Source organism: Trichomycterus rosablanca, chromosome 13 (assembly GCF_030014385.1).
Source record: "Trichomycterus rosablanca isolate fTriRos1 chromosome 13, fTriRos1.hap1, whole genome shotgun sequence".
In the NCBI taxonomy this organism is placed as follows: Eukaryota; Metazoa; Chordata; class Actinopteri; order Siluriformes; family Trichomycteridae; genus Trichomycterus; species Trichomycterus rosablanca.
This window is the reverse complement of record NC_086000.1, coordinates 34,000,842-34,026,688: the sequence shown is the minus strand read 5'-3', so window position 1 is coordinate 34,026,688 and position 25,847 is coordinate 34,000,842. Positions and strand designations below refer to the sequence as shown.

Sequence of the window (25,847 nt, the reverse complement as noted above, 5' to 3'; positions counted from 1 at the left end):
TTTGCGGTCTTTCTTGTGCATCAGCTTCCTTCTGGGATGACGACCATGCAGACCGAGTTGATGCAGTGTGCGGCGTATGGTCTGAGCACTGACAGGCTGACCTCCCACGTCTTCAACCTCTGCAGCAATGCTGGCAGCACTCATGTGTCTATTTTTTAAAGCCAACCTCTGGATATGACGCCGAACACGTGGACTCGACTTCTTTGGTCGACCCTGGCGAAGCCTGTTCCGAGTGGAACCTGTCCTGGAAAACCGCTGTATGACCTTGGCCACCATGCTGTAGCTCAGTTTCAGGGTGTTAGCAATCTTCTTATAGCCCAGGCCATCTTTGTGGAGAGCAACAATTCTATTTCTCACATCCTCAGAGAGTTCTTTGCCATGAGGTGCCATGTTGAATATCCAGTGGCCAGTATGAGAGAATTGTACCCAAAACACCAAATTTAACAGCCCTGCTCCCCATTTACACCTGGGACCTTGACACATGACACCAGGGAGGGACAACGACACATTTGGGCACAATTTGGACATGTTCACTGTGGGGTGTACTCACTTATGTTGCAGCTATTTAAACATTAATGTCTGTGTGTTGAGTTATTTTCAGAAGACAGTAAATCTACACTGCTATACAAGTTGTACACTGACTACTCTAAGTTATATCCAAGTTTCATGTCTATAGTGTTGTCCCATGAAAAGATATAATGAAATATTTGCAGAAATGTGAGGGGTGTACTCACTTTTGTGATACACTGTATATATATATATGTATATATATATATATATATATATATATATATATATATATATATATATATATATATATATATATATATATATATATATACACACACAACATACTAATAGTCTATTGATTTGCCTGTCCCATCATTTCTCACTTAAATGATTAGATAGATTAGATAGATAGATAGATACTTTATTAATCCCGAAGGAAATTAAAGCCCCAGTAGCACAATACAACAAATAATTAACAGTACAAAACAAAACAAAAGCAAACAAAAACTAGAACTGAGTATTTCATGTATTTTACATAAAATGGATAACTGGTAACTGTAATGACTATGCATGAGGTATAGTTTCAGTGTAAATGCAATAGCAGACATTTTTATCCAAAGTGACATACAGATACCTCTTAATATAGTTAAAAAAACTGAGCAGGCCTTGCTCAAGAAGCCAACAGTGGCAACATAGTGATTGTTGGGCATGAACTAGCAAGCTTTTTGATCATCAGTCCAGTACCTTAACCAGTGAGCTACTGCTGCCCAAAACACTATATAAAAAGGTAGCCTATCTGAAAGGGCTCCTTCACAACTAAAAACCACTGTACCGGTAAATGATGTCAGTTTTATTGCTAATTTTATGTATCAGCTATAAAATACTCTCATAGACAGAATTCTGATAGCTGGTGGGTGAGCAAGTGTTTAAACTGCTGCAAATTTCTACAATCTACATTTACATACATGGCATTTTACAGACCTTTTATTTAAAACAACTTATACTTGTGACCTAATACAATGTGAACGATTGTGGGTTAAGGTTAAGGTACCGACGCTGGGGCTGAATAGTGCCAACCTGGCAGCTGCTGGCAGCAAATTTGGAGTAAAAAGCCAATATTTATACATTCAATTTTCAGTAATGTGTTAATGCTTGTGACTAACCATGGTCTGACTGTGAAGGAACGACAAAACTGACGGAAATAAGTGTTTTATTCACATATGTACAGCTTCTGAACATACATTCTCTTTACATTAACTACTGAACATCATTGAGCTCATTTATCTTTGTCACACATCTTACTAAAAGTCCAAACTAAATTTAACCTGGACGTCAAAAATTGACATCATGTCCCGACTCATTCTTCTTCTTCTTGGCTGTTTGAACATCCACATCCGATTCCTCCTCATAGCCACTAGCAGATTGTTTTCCCTTCATACCAGGTGAGCGTGTGATGGGGAAGGCCTGCCCCGGACCCAGCACCTGTCTGACTGTCATGTTTATGCGTGAGGTCTTCAGGTAAGTAGAGCACACCGCCCAGTCCTCTTCACACACACCCTGGACGACGCCATCGCGCGGCTCCGATTTCTCCATCCGTTCGTCCAGACAGAAGGGCAGAGGTTGGGCAGCGGGGGCGGGCACGATGCATGGCACAGCGTGGTACAGCAGGCGGCTGAAGCCGGACATCACCATGATGTCACCGCTGCGCATGAACATGGCTGTAGGAAGGTCCTGTCTTTTAGAGCCGCCCAGGAGGAAGACTGCGGTCTGCCCGAAGCTGAGGTGGATAAAACGTGAGGATTAGAGGCTGAACAGATATAAAAGCATTATGTCATGCATAACAGGAATCAGATAATGTTAATGTCATGTGATTAATGATGTTAACCTGCTTATACAGGTGTGTTTCTGTTTACAAAAAATTAATGATCAGTGAAAACATTGGAAACTCTTTTTTGTTTTTTTACTTTTGTCAGTTAAATAAAGATTAAAGAGTTTGTACATATTCACTGATCAGCCATAACATTAAAACCACCTCCTTGTTTCTACACTCACTGTCCATTTTATCAGCTCCACTTACCATATAGAAGCACTTTGTAGTTCTACAATTACTGACTGTAGTCCATCTGTTTCTCTGCATGCTTTGTTAGCCCCCTTTCATGCTGTTCTTCAATGGTCAGGACTCTCCTGGACCACCACAGAGCAGATATTATTTAGGTGGTGGATCATTCTCAGCACAGCAGTGACACTGACATGGTGGTGGTGTGTTAGTGTGTGTTGTGCTGGTATGAGTGGGTTTTTAAACACCTCACTGTCACAGTGATAGCTCAGTGGTTAAGGTACTGGACTAGTAAACAGAAGGTTGCCGGTTCAAGCCCCGCCACCACCAAATTGCCACTGTTGGGTCCCTGAGCAAGGCCCTTAACCCTCAATTGCTCATCGTGTTCGGCTCATTGTGTAAGTCGCCTTGGATAAAAGCGTCTGCTAAATGCTGAAAATGTAAATGTCACTGCTGGACTAAGACCAACCAAAAATATCCAGCAGTGCCCAGTGGGCAGCATCCTGTGACCACTGATGAAGGTCTAGAAGATGACCAACTCAAACAGCAGCAATAGATGAGCGATCGTCTCTGACTTTACATCTACAAGGTGGACCAACTAGGTAGGAGTGTCTAGTAGAGTGGACAGTGAGTGGACACGGTATTTAAAAACTCCAGCAGCGCTGCTGTGTCTGATCCACTCATACCAGCACAACACACACTAACACACCACCACCATGTCAGTGTCACTGCAGTGCTGAGAATGATCCACTATCTAAATAATACCTGCTCTGTGGTGGTCCTGTGGGGGTCCTGACCATTAAAGAACAGCATGAAAGCACGTTAAAAAGTATGTAGAGAAACTTCTATATGTAGCTTCTATATGGTAAGTGGAGCTGATAAAATGGACAGTGAGTGTAGAAACAAGGAGCTGGTTTCCATGCTTTCAGTGGGCGTGGCCATCTTAGCGATGCGTCGACACACATTTTTTTAATCGAGTACGTTGATACGGCGCCCCGTCCATAATTACATTTAATAGTTTTGTGGCATTTGGGTGCCAGTGTGGTAAATTATGCTGGCCTACAACAACTGTGTTCTAGGGTTCAACTCCCCGGTGGTGCTATAGTCAATCAGGTGCCTATATACTGACATGTATGGCTATGATTAAAAGGAAGGCGGGGAGATGGGGTGAGGCTCCATTACGGACTGGCATCCTTGTATGGGGTGTGTTACTGCATCACACACAGTGATTCCTCTGTTCTTTTGGTCAAAAAGATGTTCCTGATGGCAACAGTCTAATGTCAGATCTTGGATTAATAACGAGTGTGACTCGAGTTTCTAGTAAAAGTGAATAAAAATTTTAAGCTAAATATTTAATGAATGTGCAAATTACAATCTTATAATTGTAAAATGTATCTGAAACATGTAATAATGTGAGCCACACTTGCCTGATAAATACCTCACCTAAAAGACAAAAGAGGCCGAGAGTGATCGAGCTCAGATTCGTCCACGTGGATGCCGAGAGAAGAGTCGGAGCGGTAGTAGTTAAGAATTCCTGCTTCTGCGTCAAAACCATGAAACCCACATGCTGAAGCTACTGTGTAGGATAGAGAGTGCAGGTCCCGGGGAAAAGGAGTGCAGTGGTCAGGAGAGTAGGTCTACAGAGAGAGAAAAAAGACTTTTATGTTACAATTCATGAGAATAAAATCATCATGAGTATAAATGAGTAATCACACACATAATTATTTTCATTTTTAAATAGTTGTTTAAATTGTTTACATGATAAGATACAAAATAATGATACTTTAATCTTGTCTTTACCGGGTGATGCATGAAGGGAAACAATCTTGTTGATGAGGAGTGTACACTTTCTGTGTTTTGCTAATACAGTAAACGATTTGGACCCCCGACTTAATTCTGGGAGTAATACATGACACGACATTATTTATACTGCCAGTTGTAGCCTAGTGGTTAAGGTACTGGACTAGTAATGGAAAGGTCGCTGGTTCAAGCTCTATTACTGCCAGGTTGCCACTGTTGGGCCCTTAAGCAAGGCCCCCAACCCTCAATTGCTTAGACAATATATACAATCACAGTACTGTAAGTCACTTTGTATAAATGCATCTGCTAAATGCCGAAATGTACCATTCCAAAAAACATGTAAATAAAATACTGTTTATACACTATATGGACAAAAGTATTGGGACACATCTTTTTTTTTTATTTTTTTATTTTTTTTTTTTTTACCCCTTTTTCTCCCCTTTTAGCGCATCCAATTGTTCAATTAGCATCGTGCTTCCTCTCTGTCTATGCCGAACCCTGTCCTGACGGAGGTGATTGAAGCTAACCCGTATCCCCTCCGAAACACGAGCAGCAGCCAGATGCATCTTTGCCACCCACACATTGACGAGTTTGGCGCCACCTAGCGTTGCATGCGGAGAGACACACCCTAAGGGCACCCTCTCCCATCTCTGTGTAAGCGCCTCCAATCAGCCGGCAGAGAACGCAATCGCATTCTGACAGAGAGAGACCCACATCCGGTTCTTTGTCCCACCCCCCACATGAGCGACCGGCCAATCGTTGCTCATATAGCCACTCAGCTTCGAACCGGTAAAGCAAGGCTGGATTCGATACCACGTTCTCAGAATCCAGCCCTGGTTGCAGCGCGTTTCTTTTTACCGCTGCGCCACCTGAGCGGCTTGGGACACATCTTTTAATTAATAAATTTACATGTTTCAGCCACAACAGTTGCTAACAGGTGTAATAAAACAATGAAATAAAGGAAATTATATACTTCTTATTATACACAACTTTGCAGTAACAGTTTACAGAAGGACTTTTCCTGTTCCAGCATGACTGCACCCCTCTGCACAAAGCAAGCTCTACACAGACATTCTTAAAGAAACTTCAGTGTCCTGCAGAGTCCTGAAATCAGCCCCACTGAACAGCTCTGGATTGAACTGGAACATCAACTGAGGCTTTTTGACCAACATCGGTGCCCAGCCATACCAATACTGTCATCTTTTAACTGAATGTACACAAACTCCCACAGACATACTTCAAAGTTTTGTGAAAAGCCTTCTCAGAAGAGTAACTGTAAAAATATCACATTGAGGTCACTTCTTTTGAATACCATTTTTTTTTTAATGGGAAGTCCAATAAGCTCCTGGTCCGGTGCCCAAATACTTTAGTGTATAAAGTGCAATTTAGTGTATAGTGTATAACAAAAATAGGGATGTATAATAGGGCCGATCAAGGCATTTTTTTAACTGATCGGAATCGGCTTTACTAAACCCGATCCTAATCCCGATCTTTTTGTTTTACATCAGCACGTCCGCTGTGTGGAAATAGTTTGAATTGGAAAGTCCAGCAGTGAAGTGTAATGTCTGCAATGCGAGCGTTTCACGAGGCGGTGGGAGCAGAGCTGCGTTCATTACTGTATGATTTTACTGTTTATATGGTGTGTGAGTCAAGGATCACTCCGGTTTACAAAACAACGTAGTGATGCACTCGTTTAATAAAGAAATAAATACACGGTATATTCACATATTGTCGGGAGCAGAACACTTTATTAACTTCTTCTGTTACGGTACCGAATAGCGGACAGCTAGAGCCAAGCACGCTAGTCCATGCACTATGGAAGCCCCAAAGGGTCAAAACACACTCACTTCGCATAGAAACGTCCATCAATCCACTGTCACAATACAAGCACTTTAAAAACTGGCTTTCCTTCATAACAAAAGAGCCTTTCCATTTTATTTTGGTATTCAGGTTTTACTGTAATGCTTTTAAGTAACTTTTTTTCTTATATTCAAGTTAAGCTGCTACACAGATTTCTGTTAATTTTTAGTGTATCACTGCATTAAACAGATTTTTTTTCTTTGAATGTAAAGTTTAAAGTAAAACTGTAATTATCTCACTCATTTTGATTGATTTTGTAAAAATACAAAACATTAAGCCAATAGCTTGGATGCAGCATTTTTCCCTTTAGCACTGCAGAGCTATTTAGTTGTTAAACATGTACACTGGATTAATCTGAATAACTGTAATGTACCTGAAGTGTGCACTGTGTGAACAGTATTATCTAGTTCTTATCTAGACAATATCTAGAAAATACAAGTATCGGTTTGAGACTCGGTATCGGATCGGGATCAAAATTAGTAATCGGGATCGGTATCGGGAACAAAAAAACGTGATCGGGACATCCCTAAACAAAAATATAAATAATAATTGAATAAAATCATTTTTGCAGAAGTTAAAATGTTTAATAAAACAACATTTTATAAATCTATGAACAACATCTAATTAATGATCTTGTTTGTTGGCTTTTCAATTGCGTCCCAGCATCAGCAGTGGGGTATAAAAGAAAAATCACTGGATCATTACACCAGCAGCATCATTACTAACAGCTGAATGGATGCTGCCGGCCTCTGATCTGTAGTTAACAGCCCCCCCATGTTCCTCTCACGGTGAAACACGGAGCAGGAGAGAGGCGGTGTTTAATATTCACAGGTGGTTGTTAGACATTTGGCAGAATTAAGGAATGATGGAGGTTAATGAATCCAGCTCGCAGCTCCTGACTGATTTAATAAGACCGAAGTCTAACCACATTGACGGAATTAGCATATAAACAAGACAGGGGAGCATCAGGTCTGTACAATTTGTGCTCGAGTATCAAGAAAGGAGGAAATAATGCTAATAAGATCCTGGACCACGTGCTTTCTCCTAAAGGAAAGTCAACTTTAGTGAAGGGCAGTTAGCTCAGGGGAATCAAAACTCAAAAATGGCACAAACTCATGGAGACCTTTTCTGCTTTTATTTTATTTTTGAGTGTATGACTTAACCTGTATTAGAACCTAAAATGAAAATGTTTGGACTGCAGTTGGAGAGATATACACCGATCAGGCATAACATTATGACCTAATGTCCTAATATTGTGTTGGCCCTCCTGCCCCATATGCAACAAACTGTGATGCTCTGTGTATTCTGACACCTTTCTATCAGAACCAGCATTAACTTCTTCCACAGTTTGAGCTACAGTAGCTCGTCTGTTAGATCTGACCACACGGCCCAGCCTTCGCTCCCCACGTGCATTAATGAGCCTTGGCCGCCAATGACCCTGTCGCCAGTTTACCACTGTTCTTTCCTTGGACCACTGTTGATAGATACTGACCACTGCAGACCGGGACACACCCCACAAGAGCTGCAGTTTTGGAGATGCTCCGACCCAGTCGTCTAGCCATCACAATTTGGTCCTCGTCAAACTCGCTTAGATCCTCACGCTCGCCCATTTTTCCTGCTTCTAACATCAACTTTGAGGATAAAATGTTCACCTGCTGCCTAATACACTATATTGTCTAAGTATTCACTCGTCTGCCTTCACACACACTTGAGTGATATCCCATTCTTAATCCATAGGCTTTCCACAAGGTTTAGGAGTGTGTTTATGGGAATTTTTGACCGTTCTTCCAAAAGCGCATTTGTGAGGTCAGACACTGATGTTGGACGAGAAGGCCTGGCTCGCAGTCTCCGCTCTAATTCATCCCAAAGGTGTTCTATCGGGTTGAGGTCATAACTGTGCAGGCCAGTCAAGTTCTTCCACACCAAACTCGCTCATCTGTGTCTTTATGGACCTTGGTTTGTGCACTGGTGCGCAGTCATGTTGGAACAGGAAGGGGCCATCCCCAAACTGTTCCCACGAAGTTGGGAGCATAAAAATTGTCCAAAATCTCTTGGTATGCTGAAGCATTAAGAGTTCCTTTCACTGGAACTAAGGGGCCGAGCCCAACTCCTGAAAAACACCCCCACACCATAATCCCCCCTCCACCAAACTTTACACTCGGCACAATGCAGTCAGACAGGTACCGTTCTCCTGGCAACCGCCAAACCCAGACTCGTCCATCGGATTGCCAGACGGAGAAGCGTGATCCGTCACTCCAGAGAACACGTCTCCACTGCTTTAGAGTCCAGTGGCGGCGTGCTTTACACCACTGCATCCGACGCTTTGCATTGCGCTTGGTGATGTAAGGCTTGGATGCAGCTGCTCGGCCATGAAAACTCATTCCATGAAGCTCTACACACTGTTCTTGAGCTAATCTGAAGTTTGGAGGTCTGTAGCAATTGACTCTGCAGAAAGTTGGCGACCTCTGCACACTATGCGCCTCAGCATCCACTGACCCGCTCTGTCATTTTACGTGGCTACCACTTCGTGGCTGAGTTACTGTCGTTCCCAATCGCTTTCACTTTGTTATAATAGCACTGACAGTATAGTGTATATCCCACCCACTAACAGGTGCCGTGATGAAGAGATAATCAGTGTTATTCACTTCACCTGACACTGCTCATAATGTTATGCCTAGTCGGTGTAGTTAGCAAATGTGTAGACCTAGAAATGGGTGATCCAGTCAATTAATACATCTTGGCACAAGACTTTTTCCAAAATGCATCTAATCATCCTTCAACTCAAGAAAATGCCTGTGAGCAACTAGTGTAGCTAAAATAAAAGAACAACTATTGGTCAACTAGTCCAGCTGTTGAAGCAGATATGAAGACAATAGTAAATCTAGTAGAAGGTAAAATCTGACAGCAGTACCTTGGTGTCCCAGTTGTAGTGGTAACCTAAAGTCACCCAGCGTAGTTTTTCCAGCAGAGTCCTGGGCTCTCGCTTTCCTTTCGTCCTGTAAATTCAAGTCCAGAGTGGTTTGTGGTGACAGGCTGAAGATGTTTTTCTATAGAATATATTTTTAAAAACATATTTCAAAAACGAATCAACATTCAATTCGAAGAAACATTTTATTTACCTAAAACTGCTTATGCTTTTCTCCCAGATGTTCTCTGTCTCAGCGGGGGACATGTGCATGTCCAGATTACACACGTTGGGTTTCTGGGGATAAACCTTCAGGCACTGCTTCACCCAGTACTGCTGTGAGCCAGACAGGAAGGGATTGGAGATGAATATAAACCCTGTGGGGGGAAAAAACAAGAAGAAAATACTCAATATCCATGGATTAAAATTAATATTTGTTTCTTGCTCATGAAAACTTTCAGATATTAAACAATTCATGCTTGGTTGAAAAGTCATAAACTAATAAGCTAGTCCAAATGTTTGTTTGTTTGTTTATTTATTTTAACGTCATGTTTTACACTTTGGTTACATTCATGACAGGAACGGTAGTTACTCATTACACAAGATTCATCAGTTTACAAGGTTATGCTAAACACAGCCTTGGACAATTTTGTATCTCCAATCCACCTGACTTGCATGTCTTTGGACTGTGGGAGGAAACTGGAGCACCCGGAGGAAACCCACGTGGACGACATGCAACACCACACCTGGGGATCGAACCCAGGACCTTCTTGCTGTGAGGCAACAGTGCTACCCACTTAGCCACAGCGCCGTAGTCCAAAGGTACACAGACCCCTGACCATGAGCTTGTTTAACATCTTACTCAAAAACCACGAGCATTAAGTTGCTTCCCTCCCTTCTTGGAAGGCATTTTGGAGTGTGCCGGTAGAAATGTACACCCATTTAATTACAAGAGAATCTGTTAGGTCAGGGATTGATCACTGGATAAGTTATTTATTTATTTATTTACTAGGATTCAAATGTCATGTTTTACACAGTCTGGTTACAATCATGACAGAACAGATAGTTACTGGTTACACGAGATTCATTTACAAGTTTAATGTCATGGACAATTTTGTATCTCCAATTCACCTCACTTGCATGTCTTTGGACTGTGGGAGGAAACTGGAGCTCCTGGAGGAAACCCACACAGACACGGGGAGAACATAGGGGGTGGGGCTGTCTGTGAGATGACAGTGCTACCCAACGAGCCAACATGCCACCCAGGGCTAAAAAAACCCAACAAGATCTACACATTGAAGTGCTTTAAGGAAACCCACACTGACTCATGCCAAACCTCTTGCAGACAGTAACAAGAGGCACTAAAACAAACTTAGATTCCCAGAACCCAGAGGCTGAACCCAGAAATATTTGCAATATATCTGTGAGAGGTTGCAGCACTGTGGTTCAATACAACTATTTTTTTGGCAAACTGTCGTCTATTCCCCAGATATACAAGAGTCCCTTGGATTAACTTCCACATACATTTTTAATGTGATTCTATTCAGAAGAATAAAAAAAACAAATAAAAACAGCCATAAGCTACTTTGGCATTTGCAACCAGATTTAATTTCAAGGCTGATTATTGGAGGTAAATACATTCACCCATCACTGTATTACAAAAATACTGACTACTAAGTCTCCTGGTCACAAACAATGGGGGAAAAGACTCACAGTGGTCTGGGGTAATAATTTGCCCACCCAGACATTTTCACCCTGTTGTTGATATTAACCAGGAAACATTCTGTATTCTTTATTAGTTACAATGGGAACTATTAAAAAAAACAATATAACAACTTATATACTATACTGAAGCTCACCAGGCTGGTAACAGTAAGAAAAATCTTTGAGGTCAGGCTACTAGATGATGACAACAAGTTAACATAGTTAACATTTACCAGCAAGCCTCATACCTGGATAACCCTGCAGACCAAAAGCTCTCCACTCTTTAACAGGTCGAAGTCCAGCTTTGGTGGCAGCTTCCTCACTGATGCTGTCATGGTCCAATTTAGCTTCAAAGACCTGTACATGCAACACAAAGCAGATGTACTTCAACCTTTAGTATTTCGCTGTGTAAAGAATAATACTTATATATATATAGTATAATACTTATAATAATTACACTGATGGAGGATCTTAAAATAAGATAAGATAACTTGTCATTACAGTTATACAACAAAACTTTGGTAGCTCTTCAGTGAGACCAGCAGCAATAACAAAAACAATAAGACAAATTATCAAAATATATTTAGAAAAGTACAAAAAACTTGGTACAGCACAAAATAAGCGAAGTATTTATTGTATTTAGTATTTATTGAATAAGCTAAGAAATATGAGTATTTACATGGTGAAACAATATGGACATATACACATGGTTGAATACTGTTTAGATTAGTGTTAATGGTGTTAAGACTTTTGCATTCAATGACATTGTAGAGCACAGGTTTTTAGCCTTAAAGTCACAAATGTACACAACAAAATATCTAAATATAGCCAATTGCTAATCAAAACTTCTCCTTATGCTTAGGGTACAACTCCTTAGGGCACAACTCCTTAGGGCACAACTCCTTAGGGCAGTTGTAGCTTAGTGGTTAAGATACTGGTCCAGTAATTACAAGGTTGCTGGTTCAAGCCTCACCACTGCCAGGTTGCCACTGTTGGGCCCTTGAGCAAGGCCCTTAACCCTCAATTGCTTCGACTGTATACTGTCATAACTGTAAGTCGCTTTGAATAAAAGCGTCTGCAAAATGTGTATCCACCGTGTGTATCAGCTAAAAAAATGCATTAATTTGTGACTCACCAGTTCATTCCCTACTTTTTTAGAAAAATCGATGACTTCAGTAAAGTCAGGAGGAGGATTTCTCCTCTTATAAAACTTAAACAGCTTTCTAAACGCATCCTCCCCATGCTCTAATATAGAAGCTGCCATCTTTGTTATCATAGCTGCTTTAAAATGGGATGTGTTCCAAATCACATACTATCGCACTAAGTAGTGCACAAGAGTAGTAGCAACAAAGACAGTAATCTAACATACTATGTAGTGCGCTAGTATGTAGTTTGAGACGCAACCACAGACCTACGACCTGTCAAGTTGTAACATTAAAATGGAAATGCTTTTATTGTAAAATATGAATTAACTAATTTCCTATGTTATTACATCATTTAAATGTAAAAATTGGCGGTTCTGTTTGTTTATATTAATTATGAAAACAATATATTACTAGGAGACGCCTGGCAGTGTCACGTGGTAAGGGTCACGTTGGATACTGGGTGCATTTTTTTTTCAAGGACAAAACATGGCGGCACCCAGCAAGAAGGTGTTCGAGGTTTTCGTGTCCAGAATTCCATGGACTGTAGCGACAAGTAAGTGTTTAAATGGCAAATAATATATATTTTTTATGTTAAATATGATTATAGTAGTTAAATGGTCAAATATTCAGACTTTACTGAGTTACTATATTCCTGCCAGAGAAACCAAGTGGTTCAATGACAGATTTTTAATGCGTGTTCTTACAAATTGGCGTATTTACCGGATTCAGTGTCATGTGTTTATCACAAAGCTGTTTATAGTAAACTATAACTGTAAAACTGTAATGTTCATAGTTGTATATCATAAAAGAAAGCGTGCTATTCCGACATGTCCCGCCTTCTTTCCTAGCGTACTGGTTTTCTAAGACGCTTATTGGCTAATCATGTTATAATAAGCCAATCATAGTGCGGGGGCGGGAGTTGCCATTGAACATATACTGACTCTAGTACCAACATCTTTCTTACATTAAAAAGAAAAACATTTAAATTTAGGAAGTTGTAGCTTAGTGGTTAAGGTACTGGATTAGTAATCGAAAGGTCGCTGGTTCAAGCCCCACCACTGCCAGGTTGCCACTGTTGGGCCCTTGAGCAAGGCCCTTAACCTATAATTGCTTAGACAAAATAGTGTCACAGTACTGTAAGTCACTTTGGATATGTGTCTGCTACATGATGAAAATGTAAATGTAGGTGGGTTTACATATATGGCAGTAAGCAGACATTTTTATTTTACAATTGTGATCGAATACAAGGCAAGAAATTGAGGGTCAGGGGCCCAATAGTATCAGCATGGCAGTAGATCTTCTTTTACTTCTACTTCTTCTAGATCCACTACCAGTCCACTACCTTAACTGCTGAGCTTCCACTGTCATTTGTTACAAATCACAACTTCCCTGTGTACGTCTGAGCTTTGGATGGCAAAACAGCCCATGCTGGATCATGTACTGCTTATAAATGGAGTGAAAACCAGTCCTTGAAGTGGACCCGTACTCACCAATATGCAGTACCGGGCCGGCACATCTACATTTCTCACGAGCTGCATGTACTTTTGCCCTCTCCTCATAACAGGTTCTGGGCTATTTGTACTTTGTAATGCTAATGCTAGTCTAAGTTACATTAATTCAGAATGTAATGCTTAATGATTTGCTGATACCAGCTAATACACCTGGCAACGTTTGAATAGGTGGAGTACTGGCACACACCGCCACCCTTCAATTTAAGCACATGTGGAAACCATGCACACATGGCATGGCAAGACTGATAAATGTGCATGGGCTTAGCATTCATCCATCCATTTGATTTGAAAGTTGTCTCAGAAGAGACAGGGGTCAAGTCAAAGTCAAAGTTGCTTTATTGTCAAAACTGCAATATGTACAGGATTGAAATTGCGTTACTCTCTGACCCATGGTGCAACATAAAACATTAATTAACTAGAATAAAATAATATAAAAATAGAATAAGAATAAACACACTCTGAAGCGCAAATATACAGTATATATACACTGACATAAATATGAAAATATAGAAGTAAAAATGACCACTTGAAGAATTTTAAAAATAGAAGTCCCAATATAAAAACTTAGGCATTTAAAGTGGCAGTGCAGATTATGAAGTCTTTGTTAAAAACCAGTTAATTACGACGGCAGTGCAAAATCTATTATATTATAGATTAAAGTGATATGTGTGTTGAAAAGATAATCGGGATGTAAGTTTTGGTATTAATGGGCGGGGGGGGGGTTAGGTTCGTGAGGGGGGGGGTTAGGTTCGTGAGAGGGGAGCAGAACAGGAAGCGAGTTGAGGATCCTGACCACCTAGTGGATGGTGCTGTCCCTCAGTCGGCTGGTCTTGGCCCGGAGACTCCGCAGTCTCCTTCCTGATGGCAGCAGACTGAAGAAGCTGTGTAGTGAGTGGGTGGAATCACCTGCCTTGCAGAGGGCTTTTCGGGTGAGGCGGGTGTTGTGAAGTTCGTGGAGGGTAGGAAGAGAGGTGCCAATGATCTTCTCAGCTGCTCTCACGATGCGTTGGAGGGTCTTGCGGCAGGACGCGGTGCAGGCACCGCACCATACCGTAATGCAGCTGGTCAGGACACTCTCGATGGTACTTCTGTAAAGGGTACACATGATGGGGGCTGGAGCTCTGGCTCTTCTCAGCTTGCGGAGGAAGTAGAGATGCTGATGAGCCCTCCTGGCTAGAGATGTTGTGTTATTAGTCCAGGAGAGGTCCTCAGTGATGTGCACACCCAAGAACTTGGTGCTGCTCACCCTTTCCACAGCAGCACCGTTGATGGTCAGAGGAGCATGTTGTGTGCATGATCTTCTGAAATCCACAACAATCTCTTTCGTTTTTTCAACGTTTAAGGAAAGATTGTTGTGTTTGCACCACTGGGACAGGTGACTCACCTCACTTCTGTAGTTTGTCTCGTCATTGTTCTTTATGAGACCCACCACAGTCGTGTCGTCCGCGAACTTAATGAAGAGGTTGGAGCTGTGCAATGGTGTGCAGTCGTGGGTCAGCAAAGTGAATAGGAGAGGGCTCAGCACACATCCTTGGGAGCCCCCGTGTTCAGAGCGATGGTGTTGGATGTGTTACTGCCGACCCGTACTGACTGTGGTCTTCCAGTCAGGAAGTCTAACAGCCAGTTGCACAGTGAGGTGTTCAGCCCCAGCCTGTCGAGTTTGAGAATGAGCTGTTGGGAGATGATCGTATTGAATGCAGAGTTGAAGTCTATAAATAGCATTCGTACATAGGAGTCTTTAGAGTCCAGATGAGTAAGGGCTGAGTGGAGGACAGTGGAGATGGCGTCATCAGTCGATCGATTTGACCGATATGCTAACTGAAAGGGGTCCAAAGAGGGGGGAAGGACCGATTTGATGTGTTGCATGACTAGCCGTTCGAAACACTTCATGAGGATGGGGGTGAGTGCAACTGGGCGGTAGTCATTAAAACAGGAGGGCGACGCCTTCTTCGGGACAGGGATGATGGTGGTGGCTTTAAAGCATGTAGGAACAACAGCCTGACTCAGTGAGATGTTAAAGATGTCAGTGAAGACGTCTGCAAGTTCCCCCGCACAGTCCCTTAGCACACGACCAGGAATGTTGTCAGGACCAGGAGCTTTACATGCATTGATCCTGCTGAATGATCTTCTCACGCTGTCCGGGGACAGCTTCAGCACCAGGTCGTCAGAAGGGGTTGGAGATTTCAGTGCAGGCGTGTTGTTGAATGCTTCAAACCGAGCGAAGAAGACGTTCAGCAGAGTGGTGGTGCTGTCACAGGTCTGCGAAGGGGGCTTGTAGTCCGTGATGGTCTGAATCCCCTGCCACAGGTTCCGCGTGTCTCTGCTGTTGCTGAAGCGATGTGCTATCCTCCTGGAGTGTTGCCTCTTGGCCTTTCTGATGCCGTGGGATAGGTTCTTTCTAGCTGTCCTCAGCCCCTCTTGGTCTCCAGCTCTGAAGGCAGCATTTCTATCTTTCAGAAGTCTGAAAACCTCCACCTTCAACCATGGCTTCTGATTGCCCCGAACGGTGATGGTCTTAAAGTCAGTTACATCATCAACACATTTGGTGACGTAGGCACAGACAGTATCTGTGTATTCTTGGAGGTCAGTGGTGGTGGTGTTGTAGGTAGCAGCTTGTTTAAACATATTCCAGTCTGTGGTGTTAAAACAGTCCTGAAGTGCCTCTGAAGACCCTTCTGGCCACACTCGTATCTGTTTGCAAACTGGTTTGGTAACTTTAACCAGTGGTCTGTAGACTGGCATTAGTGAAACCTTAATAGCAATTGGGGCAGTGGTAGCTCAGCGGTTAAGGTACTGGACTAGTAATTGAAAGGTCTTTGGTTCAAACCCACCAATGCCTAAATGCTGTGATATGTAAAAAGATGCTTTACATTTTGCTGATGTAATGCCTGTGTAAAAATGCATTTATTTATTTAACCTAAATCAGTTTCTTCTCTAAATAATTCAATTTCATTTAAATCTTTTAAATTTAGAAATAAATTTAAGTTATAAAATATGTTTTACAAAAGTACATTCAGCAAGATTTTTCTCCCCAACAACAGTTCTTAAATATCTTGTTTGTAAGTGATGTGCTTTCATTAATACAGACAATCGTCAGATGGATCCAGATGAAATAAAAGGCTGGATCATTTTTAATGTATGTTTTTCCATTTCATTTTCAGAGGAGGTTAAAGAATATTTTGGGCAATTTGGCCATGTGAAGAAATGTCTCCTGCCTTTTGTAAGTATATCAAGCAGCTCTACTCGGTTTTTGTTAGGAAACATTTTGGCTAAAATGCGTTAACTGACTATTTTCCTCACCAGGATAAAGAAACAGGCTTTCACAGGGGCTTCTGTTGGATTGGCTATTCATCAGAGGAAGGACTGCAGAATGCTCTTCAACAAGACCATCATGTTATTGAGAGCACCAAGGTACAGTCTGTCAGTTTAAACATTTTCAGATATGGTATTTCACCAATGCTTTTTATTTAGTGCGACTTTAAATTGTGACCGAATACAATGCAAGCTGCTGAGAGGTATGGGCCATGCTTAGTCACCCAACAGTGGCAACCTGGAGGTCATGTGTTGAACCAAGGGCCTTCCAAACAACAATCCAGTGCTCTAATTGCTGACCACTGTCCCCATTCCTTTTGAGCACAAGATACACTATGTGAGGTGTGGAAACAAGCACATTTATTTTACTGTAATTGTGTTCTGTAATATCCTCCTGTTAAGTCATACATACAGGGATTTGCTTGCCCATATTATCACTGATTGATCATGGCCATATATGATGACAAAAAATAGATGTTGTTTCTATCCACATGAGAATGCAAAAGGAGTGTTAGTACTAATTCCTGTTTAAAGAAAGTTCTAACTAACATTGTAATTTTATTAGCTTAGGCAATTTAATTTCAGCTATATGAACTTATATTTGAGATGTAAAGGACTCACTTATGGATGCATAGTGAGGAGCTGAAAGGAGTAAGCTTGTGGTTGGGAGATTTTTCAGCTTTAAAAGTTGGTTCACCTAACAAAAGCATTTGAAAACATCTTATTTATTATAGTCTTATATTTTGTTAATATGTTTTAATTGTCTTTCCAAATGTAGCTTCAAGTTCAGAAGAACAGAAAGCAGTTCATAGGCAAAAAAGTGACCAAGGAAGCAGAAGACAGCTGAAGGAACACTGAGTCTATAAAATCATCTTTTTTGTTAGTTTTCTTTGTGCATTTATGTGTGACTTGTATCTGTGAATTGGAAATGTTCTATATTTAAAAGGGTTTTCAGTTATAAAATAAATGTACTGTCAAAAACCTGCTTGTATGTTTATTTTCTATGAACATTTTAAAATAATGTTTTCAGCTTTAAATATTAGCAATATGAGAATAGGCAATTCTTCTGTTATAGACAAACTTACTGAGCAAACATTCTTTGTAATATGTGAACTCGGTATGGAAATTCTTGTACTGGAAAAATAAGCCGTGAGTTGAAAGAGGAAACCCTTGTTATAATAGAAAACCTTGGTATTCCTGCCTTGCGGCCAAAGTTTACTGGTGGAACTGGACTTGGCACAGCCCTGAACAGGACAACGTGGGTGATGAAAAAAAAAAAAAAGGGTTGGTTTGTTTTATGATTGCTGATTTTACAATAACATTTACATATAATGTATTATTATACAAAATATATGCTATTTACTATACTATCCTATAGTTGTCCTACATTTTCATGCATCAACAAACTGGAGATGCATTATCAGTGGCACACTGATAAACTGCATGTTAAGGATTAATTGTTGGACAGGTCCTTAATAAATATTTGCGGTGTTTCCATAAATCATTAATGTTGTATGGTCGTTGGTTAAAATCTCAGTTGGAACAGGCTTAGTTTGCATGTTAAACCATCGACTTTTTAATTATAATCTACGACAGATGGAACACCTCTGTCATATATACATAAATACATATGACTATGTGCAAGTTCATCTTTTTAAGGGTGGCACGGTGGCTAAGTGGGTAGCACTGTCACCTCACAGCAAGAGGGTCCTGGGTTCGATCCCCAGATGGGGCGGTTTGGGTCCTTTCTGTGTAGAGTTTGCATGTTCTCCCCGTGTCCACGTGGGTTTCCTTCTACAGTCCAAAGACATGCAAGTGGTGAGGTGAATTGGAGACACTAGATTGTCCATGACTGTGTTCAATATAACCTTGTAAACTGATGAATCCTGTGTAATGAGTAACTACCGTTCCTGTCATGAATGTCACCAAAATGTAAAACATGATGTTAAAATCCTAATAAACAAACAAACAAATCATCTTTCTAAATGACTCCATATCATCTCCATATAAATACTGTACAATTAAGGTCAAAAGATAACATACACTTCATATCATGTCAGTCTTTGGATATCAGTGATTTCTGAATGAGTTTTTGTGACTTAATAGGAATATGTACAATATTGAAGGAACAATTCCTTTCAGCTGCTCCCATTAAGGATCTCCACAGTGGACCGTTCATCTTTATGTTTGATTTGGCAAAACATCTAGGCCAGATGCCCTTCCTAACATAACCTGTCTATCTATTCAGGCTTGGGACTGGCACTGAGGGTGCACTGATACCTAGGCACCCAATGCAATTTAGTGCACTATGTAGGGAACATAGTTAATTATGTAATACACTATCTAGTTCACTATGTAAGGAACACAAATCATCATCTAGTTATACTTTGTAGTGCACTATGTAGTGAACATGAATTCGTTATCTAATACACTATCTAGTGCACTGTGTTGGGAACATAAATCCATTATCTGATATACAATTTAGTGCACTATGTAGGGAACCTAAATCCGTTAACTAATACGCTACCTAAAGCATTATGTAAGAAACATAAGTCTATTATCTAGTACACTATCTAGTGCACTATGTAGGGAACATAAATCTATTATCTTTCACACTATCTAGTTCACTATGTAGTACACATTAATGTGTTTGTGACTCGAACAGTTAGCCCACAACTTTCCCTAACGTTACGTGAAAGTTCTCCTAATGTTATGAGCAAACGTTCTCACAATAACGTTAATAGAACGTTATATAAATGTTATGTGACCTTGATAAATATTCTGTTCAATGTGTAATGTTATATGTAAGTGGTCATTGTAGAAAGTCGAAAACAACCCAGGTATCAGCATGAAACGTTTTCAAATGAGTAACTTGGGACGTTAGCTAAACGTTAACATTAGCCTTCTCACTGTGCATTTTAAATACTTAGTAATGCTTGTTAAGACTGGTGCAATTGCTTAGTTTATAGTGCTGTTATTGTGCTGAACTGCACTATAATAAACTTATGACTTTTAATGATTTTAGGTTTACAGATAATATTACTTAGAAATGAACATAGAGAAGTTTGTAAATGCTTTTAACATCTCTTACGAGACAATTCACCTTTGATGACATATCTATACACATATCTGTACACATTAATTAAATGTGGACGTTAACCTGCATGTTACACTTAAAATACTGAAGGTCCAAAATTTTCTTTCAAATAATAGGTTATATGTGTGCTTTAAACCACCTAAGCCCACCAACAACCCAGTTAAAACCCTGCATTTGTACCATCGTGTTCAGTTATTGTAGAATATGAAATTAAAAACAGGTTTTTTTATTCCAGCAAAATGGCCACATGTCAAGGAGAGCTGCTGAGGTAGAGAGAGTCTCAGTGTATTTGCCTTCATTCACATCAGCACAAAAGGATGGGTCGCCCATATTCAAGTTTATAATAGTGGCAACAAGTTTGACATTTAGTACACTGCTCCACAACCAGATTCACACAACGTCAATGTTTTTGTAGCCCATATCCTAAATAAATTGAAGTAAGTGCTAGTTGACTTTTTTATTAAAATATATTGTGTTAAAAATATATTTGTGTAAAAATATATTGTAGAACAACTCGCTTTTTTCAGTTTTGGTGCTGACAATATCTATTCATTCATCCACCTTTGTGCCCACTCGCCCATCTCTGTATGCTTAAAGCCCTGACTGTTATCACATTTTGTTGGGTGTGTTCACCTGAGCTACTCTGCAAAATAGATGTACTGCAGCATAAAATAAAGAAGTTACAGAGAGAGAACATCTGTCTGAGACAGTGCATTAGCGCAGGTGAAGGTAAGTCATGTTTTTCAGAAATAAATATTTTGTGCACCATAAAAATGTAACTTTAACTCCTGCTTAGGCTCAATCAATGTTGTGACCATAAAAGTATTTCTTTTCTTTTTAAAGATCTTTTTTTCAGTTGCTGCTACTATAAAAAAACATTCATAGAGTTTAATACCATATTGCAGCCAAGAGAGTTGTACCAAGAGACTGTAAGAAAAGTGCTCTTCCCAAGTGAAAGATTTAATCTGACCAGTCAAACCAGCTGCTGACTCGCAATCAGAGCCATAACAGGTAAGTTTATAGAGTGAGAGTGGTGATGCATTCTTGATAATATGGGTGAGCAAGAACAACATCTGGTTATATGGACTGTACTCTGCTAGATGTGAACATTTAAATGGAACAGTACTTGGGCTGCGAATGATGATGTTTCTCAAGTCCATAAGAATGCAAGTACAGAGAAGAGCACAGATTGAGGAAGCAACCAATAGCTGATCTGTTGCTGCACAGTTTGTGTTAGTCATCCTCTAGTCCTTCATCAGTGCAAAAACAGATTTTTATTCAACTTCAATAGCATTTAAAGTATTCAGCATATTAATAACTTCAATAGCTTTTAAAAAAATTCATCAAATTGCTCCAAAACAAGTATTTTATCAAGTGTAACCCGCATTACATACTACAACTCTTATACTGACACTTTTACCCTTTATTACATAACAAAAAAGAGAATTTTATTACTCTTACAACTTATACTGACACTTTTACCCTTCATTACATAATAAAAAACAGATTTTTATTCATAACTTCAATAGCATTTAAAGTATTTAGCATATGAATAACTTCAATAGCTTTTAAAATATTTATGAAGTTGCTCCAAAACAAGTTGTATTTTATCAAGTGTAACCCACATTACATACTACAGTACAACTCTTATAATGACACTTTTACCATTTATTACATAATAAAAAACAGATTTTTATTCATAACTTCAATAGCATTTAATGTATTCAGCATATTAATAACTTCAATAGCTTTAAAAAAAATTCATCAGATTGCTCCAAAACAAGTTGTATTTTATCAAGTGTAACCCACATTACACACTACAACTCTTATACTGACACTTTTACTCGGTTGTCTTTTTTTTCTCCGTAGCTTTTTAATGTGACATATATCCTACATTTGTCTGAATCTGAACAGTTTATAATCCTAAACTAACTTGTATGCACAAAACAAAAATGCTTCATTTCACATGTAGAGTTGCAACTATTGACTATTTTCCTAATCAATCTGGTGATTATGTTTTTGATTAATTGCTAATTGGATTATTTAAAATACAAAAACAGACACAATATCTAAAAAAAAAACAATATTTAAATAAATATTAAAACATCCACAACACTAGTATGATTTCCCTTCTTAATTTTGTTTAATCAAGCTGGTTGTTTAATTATTTTATGGCATAGTAATACCGCCATGTACCTCATGAAATAATGCTATTTCATGATTTTCACTGTAAAATCACACATACGAGTAATTCAACCATTAAAAAAGAGTCACAGACACCTCTTGCACATTGAAGACTTAAATTAAATTAAAGACTGCAACATAACTTCAAGGAAGCTTTGCATTTTAACTGCCCAGAATGACTTGGTTACAGTGCAAAATGTTTTACATGTACTGATAAATATGCAGAAATACTTAAAAAAACCTCTTTGTTTACTTTGCAGGTGGAGAATGCAGAGACGCCCTGAATTACTACCTAACTTTATTTGTTTTTTTCCCCATTTTCCATTTATTCATTTACATTAGAATTTATATATATTTTTTCCATTTTCCATTGATTAATTTAAATTAATTGCTTGATAATAATAATGATAACATATAATAAATACAATATATTCTAACTGATTTTAAATTGAGGGATTGTTCTTTTTTCATTTTTCGTTCATTCAATTGAACTTGATTGATGATGATAAAACATGTTTTAAAATAAATATGTTTGCATTGATTTTTGCCTCCGTTTATGTCATTATTATCACATAAATTGTTTGAATTAGACCATCATAGCAAATGTTATCAGAGTGATTCAGATATTTTTTTAATTAATGGTAATGTCTGAGGGGGTTGGAGGGTTCAAGACTGTAGTATATTAGAATTGTATTTGGTGATATATAACTGTAAGTTAGTTAACGGTTAGAAGGTGGCAGTAAATACTTAATGACTATATAATATATATACTGTATATATAGATTGAGGGAGATTATCAATGGTCTTGTATGTCTTCCATTTTCTTACAATTGCTCCCACAGTTGATTTATTCACACCAACCTGCTTGCTTATTGTAGATTCACTCTTCCCAGCCTGGTGCAGGTCTACAATTTTCTTCCTTGTGTCCGTCAACAGCTCTTTGGTCTTGGCCATGGTAGACTGTTTGAGGCTGTGGCCAGGTGTCTTTTATACAGATAACAATGTCAAACAGGTTCCATTAATACAGGTAACGAGTGGAGGACAGAAGAGCTTCTCAAAAAAGAAGTTACAGGTCTGTGAGAGCCAGAAATCTTGCTTGTTTGTGGGTGACCAAATACTTATTTTCCACCATAATTTACAAATAAATTATTTAAAAATCCTACAATGTGATTTCCTGGATTTTTTTTCTCATTTTGTCTCTCATAGTTGAAGTGTAGCTATGATATAAATTACAGACCTCTCTCATCTTTCTAAGTAGGAGAACCTGCACAATCAATGGCTGATTAAATACTTTTTGGCCCCACTGTATCACAGAGACAGAGGGATTAACATTGTCTTGGATTAACATTATCTGTAGTTATGTTAAAAGTATGTTAAAGTAACATTTAAAACATTTAAAAATGTTTTTGGGTATGCTCTTTAACTTGCATTAAATGTCTTGAGAATATTAAGAAAACTGACAAAAAACTGACAAAATAACGTTGAATGAACGTTCTAATAAAACATTCATACAACCAAAATGGAACGTTAAGGGAACGTTCAGAGGACCTTATTTAAAATGTTCTTGGAACATTTCAAGACAACATTCCCAGAACGTTAAATTATGGTTGCAAATAAGGTTTAGGTAACGTTCTATGAACGTTTTCATAACTTTAAAAAAAACGTTCTGAGAACATCAAGAAAACTGGACAAAATAACGTTGAGGAAACATTCCAATGCAACCTTCCCACAACCGAAATGGAACGTTTGGGGAGCTGGGAGCTTAGTAGCTCAGTTAGCAGCTCCTAAAAGTTTTGTTATCACCCATATCCTTTGGTGTGTGCGAGAGGTTTTTAAGCTTTTTTTTTTTTTTTTTTTAGGGCTTGGGGGGGTCGGGGTCGAGGTCCGGGTCCAGGGGTACCTCCCTGAAATGAGTTTTTGCAACTTGGGATGTCTGTTAGAGACACCCTGTACAGTACTACGTAAGATCAATCCAACAAACAATGGAGTGTGCAAAAACTTAAGGGTCTGAATTATTGAATCCACTGTATGTAGATCCATCAGTTAAGTATACTCTAAACTACATCAGTTTTAGGTTTGTATAATTTCACCATTGCATTTTCAGCATTAAGCAGACACTTTTATCCGAAGCGATTTACAGTACGCACTTTAAGCAACTGAGGGTTAAGGGCCTTGCTCAAGGGTCCAACAGTGGCAACCTGGCAGTGGTGGGGTTTAAACCAGCGACCTTCTGCTTACTAGTCCAGTACCTTAACCGCTAGGCTACAACTGCCCTATCATTGCAATATTTTCGAATACATTAGAAAATAGTTTCCATTTCATTTTTTCATCAACTGCTTTATCCATGTCACGGTCGGTGATGGGGATGGCTAAAGTTTTGAGTTGGACTGGTGCCCTGTCCAGGGTATTCTTGGTCAGTGTTTTCCGGTGGATCTGGACACTTGCGACCTTGACCATAACAAAGCATGTTAATATTTATCAATAAAATACTGTATATTGTTGAAGCCCAGTTATTTATTTAAACATCTGCCATGTTTTTGTTTGAAAGTTGTACTTTAGTTGAAGTTCGATAATGTAACTTAAACGACCGTTATATAGCGGCCAGCTGGTGTGTTTTAATCGTGTTTTTTTTTTTTTAAGCAATTTTCACTTTATTTTTATTAGTGAAAACAATAAAATACTGATCAGTACATCTTTGAGGTAAATCGACAAAATCGTACTATTATTTTGTGCAAATTAATATAATTCAGTAAAAAGAGCTAGAACGTTCATTAACGTGCTACTGGGAAAGGTTTGCTATAAACTACAGCTCCCATGATGCATTGCGTTCAACACACGCAGGAGGTAGAAGGTCACATATACCGGTGAGTGAATGACATCGTGTGTAGAGCAGATGAAGGTAAATACTGACCACAGGTAATGAATTACATCTGTTATAAACAGTCCTCGTGTTTACTGTAGGAGCGGTTTTATTAAGTAAGGGTGCTGGGTATTAGTATAGTCATTTCGCTAACCACTGTATTGTATAAGCGTTTGTAAGTCTTTATTGACTGTTGCTTATATAACAGACTAGTGTACAGTACTAATGTAGTGAGCTTTACTGTATTGTGGTGTAATATAGTGTATTGTGGTGTATAATAGTGTAGTATGGTGTATTATAGTGTAGTGTTGTGTATGTCACTGTAGCTTGGTGTATTACAGTGTAGTGTGGTGTATTGTACTGTAATGCAGTGTACTGCTCTGTAGTCTGGTGTAATATACTGTAATGTGGTGTACTGTAGTCTAGTTTGGTGTAATATAGTGCAGTTGTGATGTACTGTAATGTAGTTTAGTGTATTATAGTGTAGTGAGGTGTCCTCTCATGTAGTTTGATGTATTATAGTGTAGTTTGGTTTACTGTAGTGGTGTATTATATTTTAGTGTGGTGTACTGTAGTGTAGTTTGATGTATTAAGCACTATAATCTGGTGTATTATAAAGTAGCCTGGTGTACTCGTGTGTTATTGTGTACTGTACTGTCCTTTGATTTACTGCGCTGCAGATGATAAAGTTACAATTTGGCATAAGCAGCATTAATCCATGAACCCAACCTGCCCATGACCAGAGCAACAGTTCAGGTTGTTGGTGGTTCAATGGGGGGGGGGAATGTTTTCTTTGCACACATTGGGCCCTCAATACCGATCAAGCTTAGTTTAAATGCCACAGCCTGTTGAAGCATTGTTGTTGACTATGTGCATCCCTTTATGGCTACAGCAATAAACCCT

General features: G+C 39.3%; 2 protein-coding genes across 2 annotated transcripts; one reads left to right on the top strand and one right to left on the bottom strand.

Annotated features, from left to right (window-relative positions):
- Positions 1-1,703: 1,703 nt before the first annotated feature.
- On the bottom strand, positions 1,704-12,111 carry alkbh1 (alkB homolog 1, histone H2A dioxygenase). Its single transcript, XM_063007526.1, has 6 exons — positions 11,971-12,111; positions 11,084-11,192; positions 9,346-9,508; positions 9,138-9,222; positions 4,010-4,203; positions 1,704-2,287 (listed from the first exon to the last, which is right to left on the bottom strand). The coding sequence occupies exons 1-6, from the start codon at positions 12,109-12,111 to the stop codon at positions 1,843-1,845; spliced, it is 1,137 nt and encodes a 378-aa protein (XP_062863596.1). The 3' UTR covers positions 1,704-1,842.
- Positions 12,112-12,453: 342 nt separating this feature from the next.
- slirp (SRA stem-loop interacting RNA binding protein) lies at positions 12,454-17,784 on the top strand. Its single transcript, XM_063007588.1, has 4 exons — positions 12,454-12,533; positions 16,653-16,711; positions 16,795-16,902; positions 17,582-17,784. The coding sequence occupies exons 1-4, from the start codon at positions 12,467-12,469 to the stop codon at positions 17,648-17,650; spliced, it is 303 nt and encodes a 100-aa protein (XP_062863658.1). The 5' UTR covers positions 12,454-12,466; the 3' UTR covers positions 17,651-17,784.
- The last annotated feature ends 8,063 nt before the right edge of the window (positions 17,785-25,847 follow it).

Coding starts and splice junctions, on each gene's coding strand:
- alkbh1 (XM_063007526.1), bottom strand. CDS start 12,111: ATGATAACAAAGATGGCAGCTTCTATATTAGAGCATGGGGAGGATGCG. Junction 11,193..11,970: donor AAAAAGTAGGGAATGAACTG/GTGAGTCACAAA, acceptor TTGCATGTACAG/GTCTTTGAAGCTAAATTGGA. Junction 4,204..9,137: donor ACTACAACTGGGACACCAAG/GTACTGCTGTCA, acceptor CTCTCTCTGTAG/ACCTACTCTCCTGACCACTG.
- slirp (XM_063007588.1), top strand. CDS start 12,467: ATGGCGGCACCCAGCAAGAAGGTGTTCGAGGTTTTCGTGTCCAGAATT. Junction 12,534..16,652: donor TCCATGGACTGTAGCGACAA/GTAAGTGTTTAA, acceptor TTTCATTTTCAG/AGGAGGTTAAAGAATATTTT. Junction 16,712..16,794: donor AGAAATGTCTCCTGCCTTTT/GTAAGTATATCA, acceptor TTTCCTCACCAG/GATAAAGAAACAGGCTTTCA.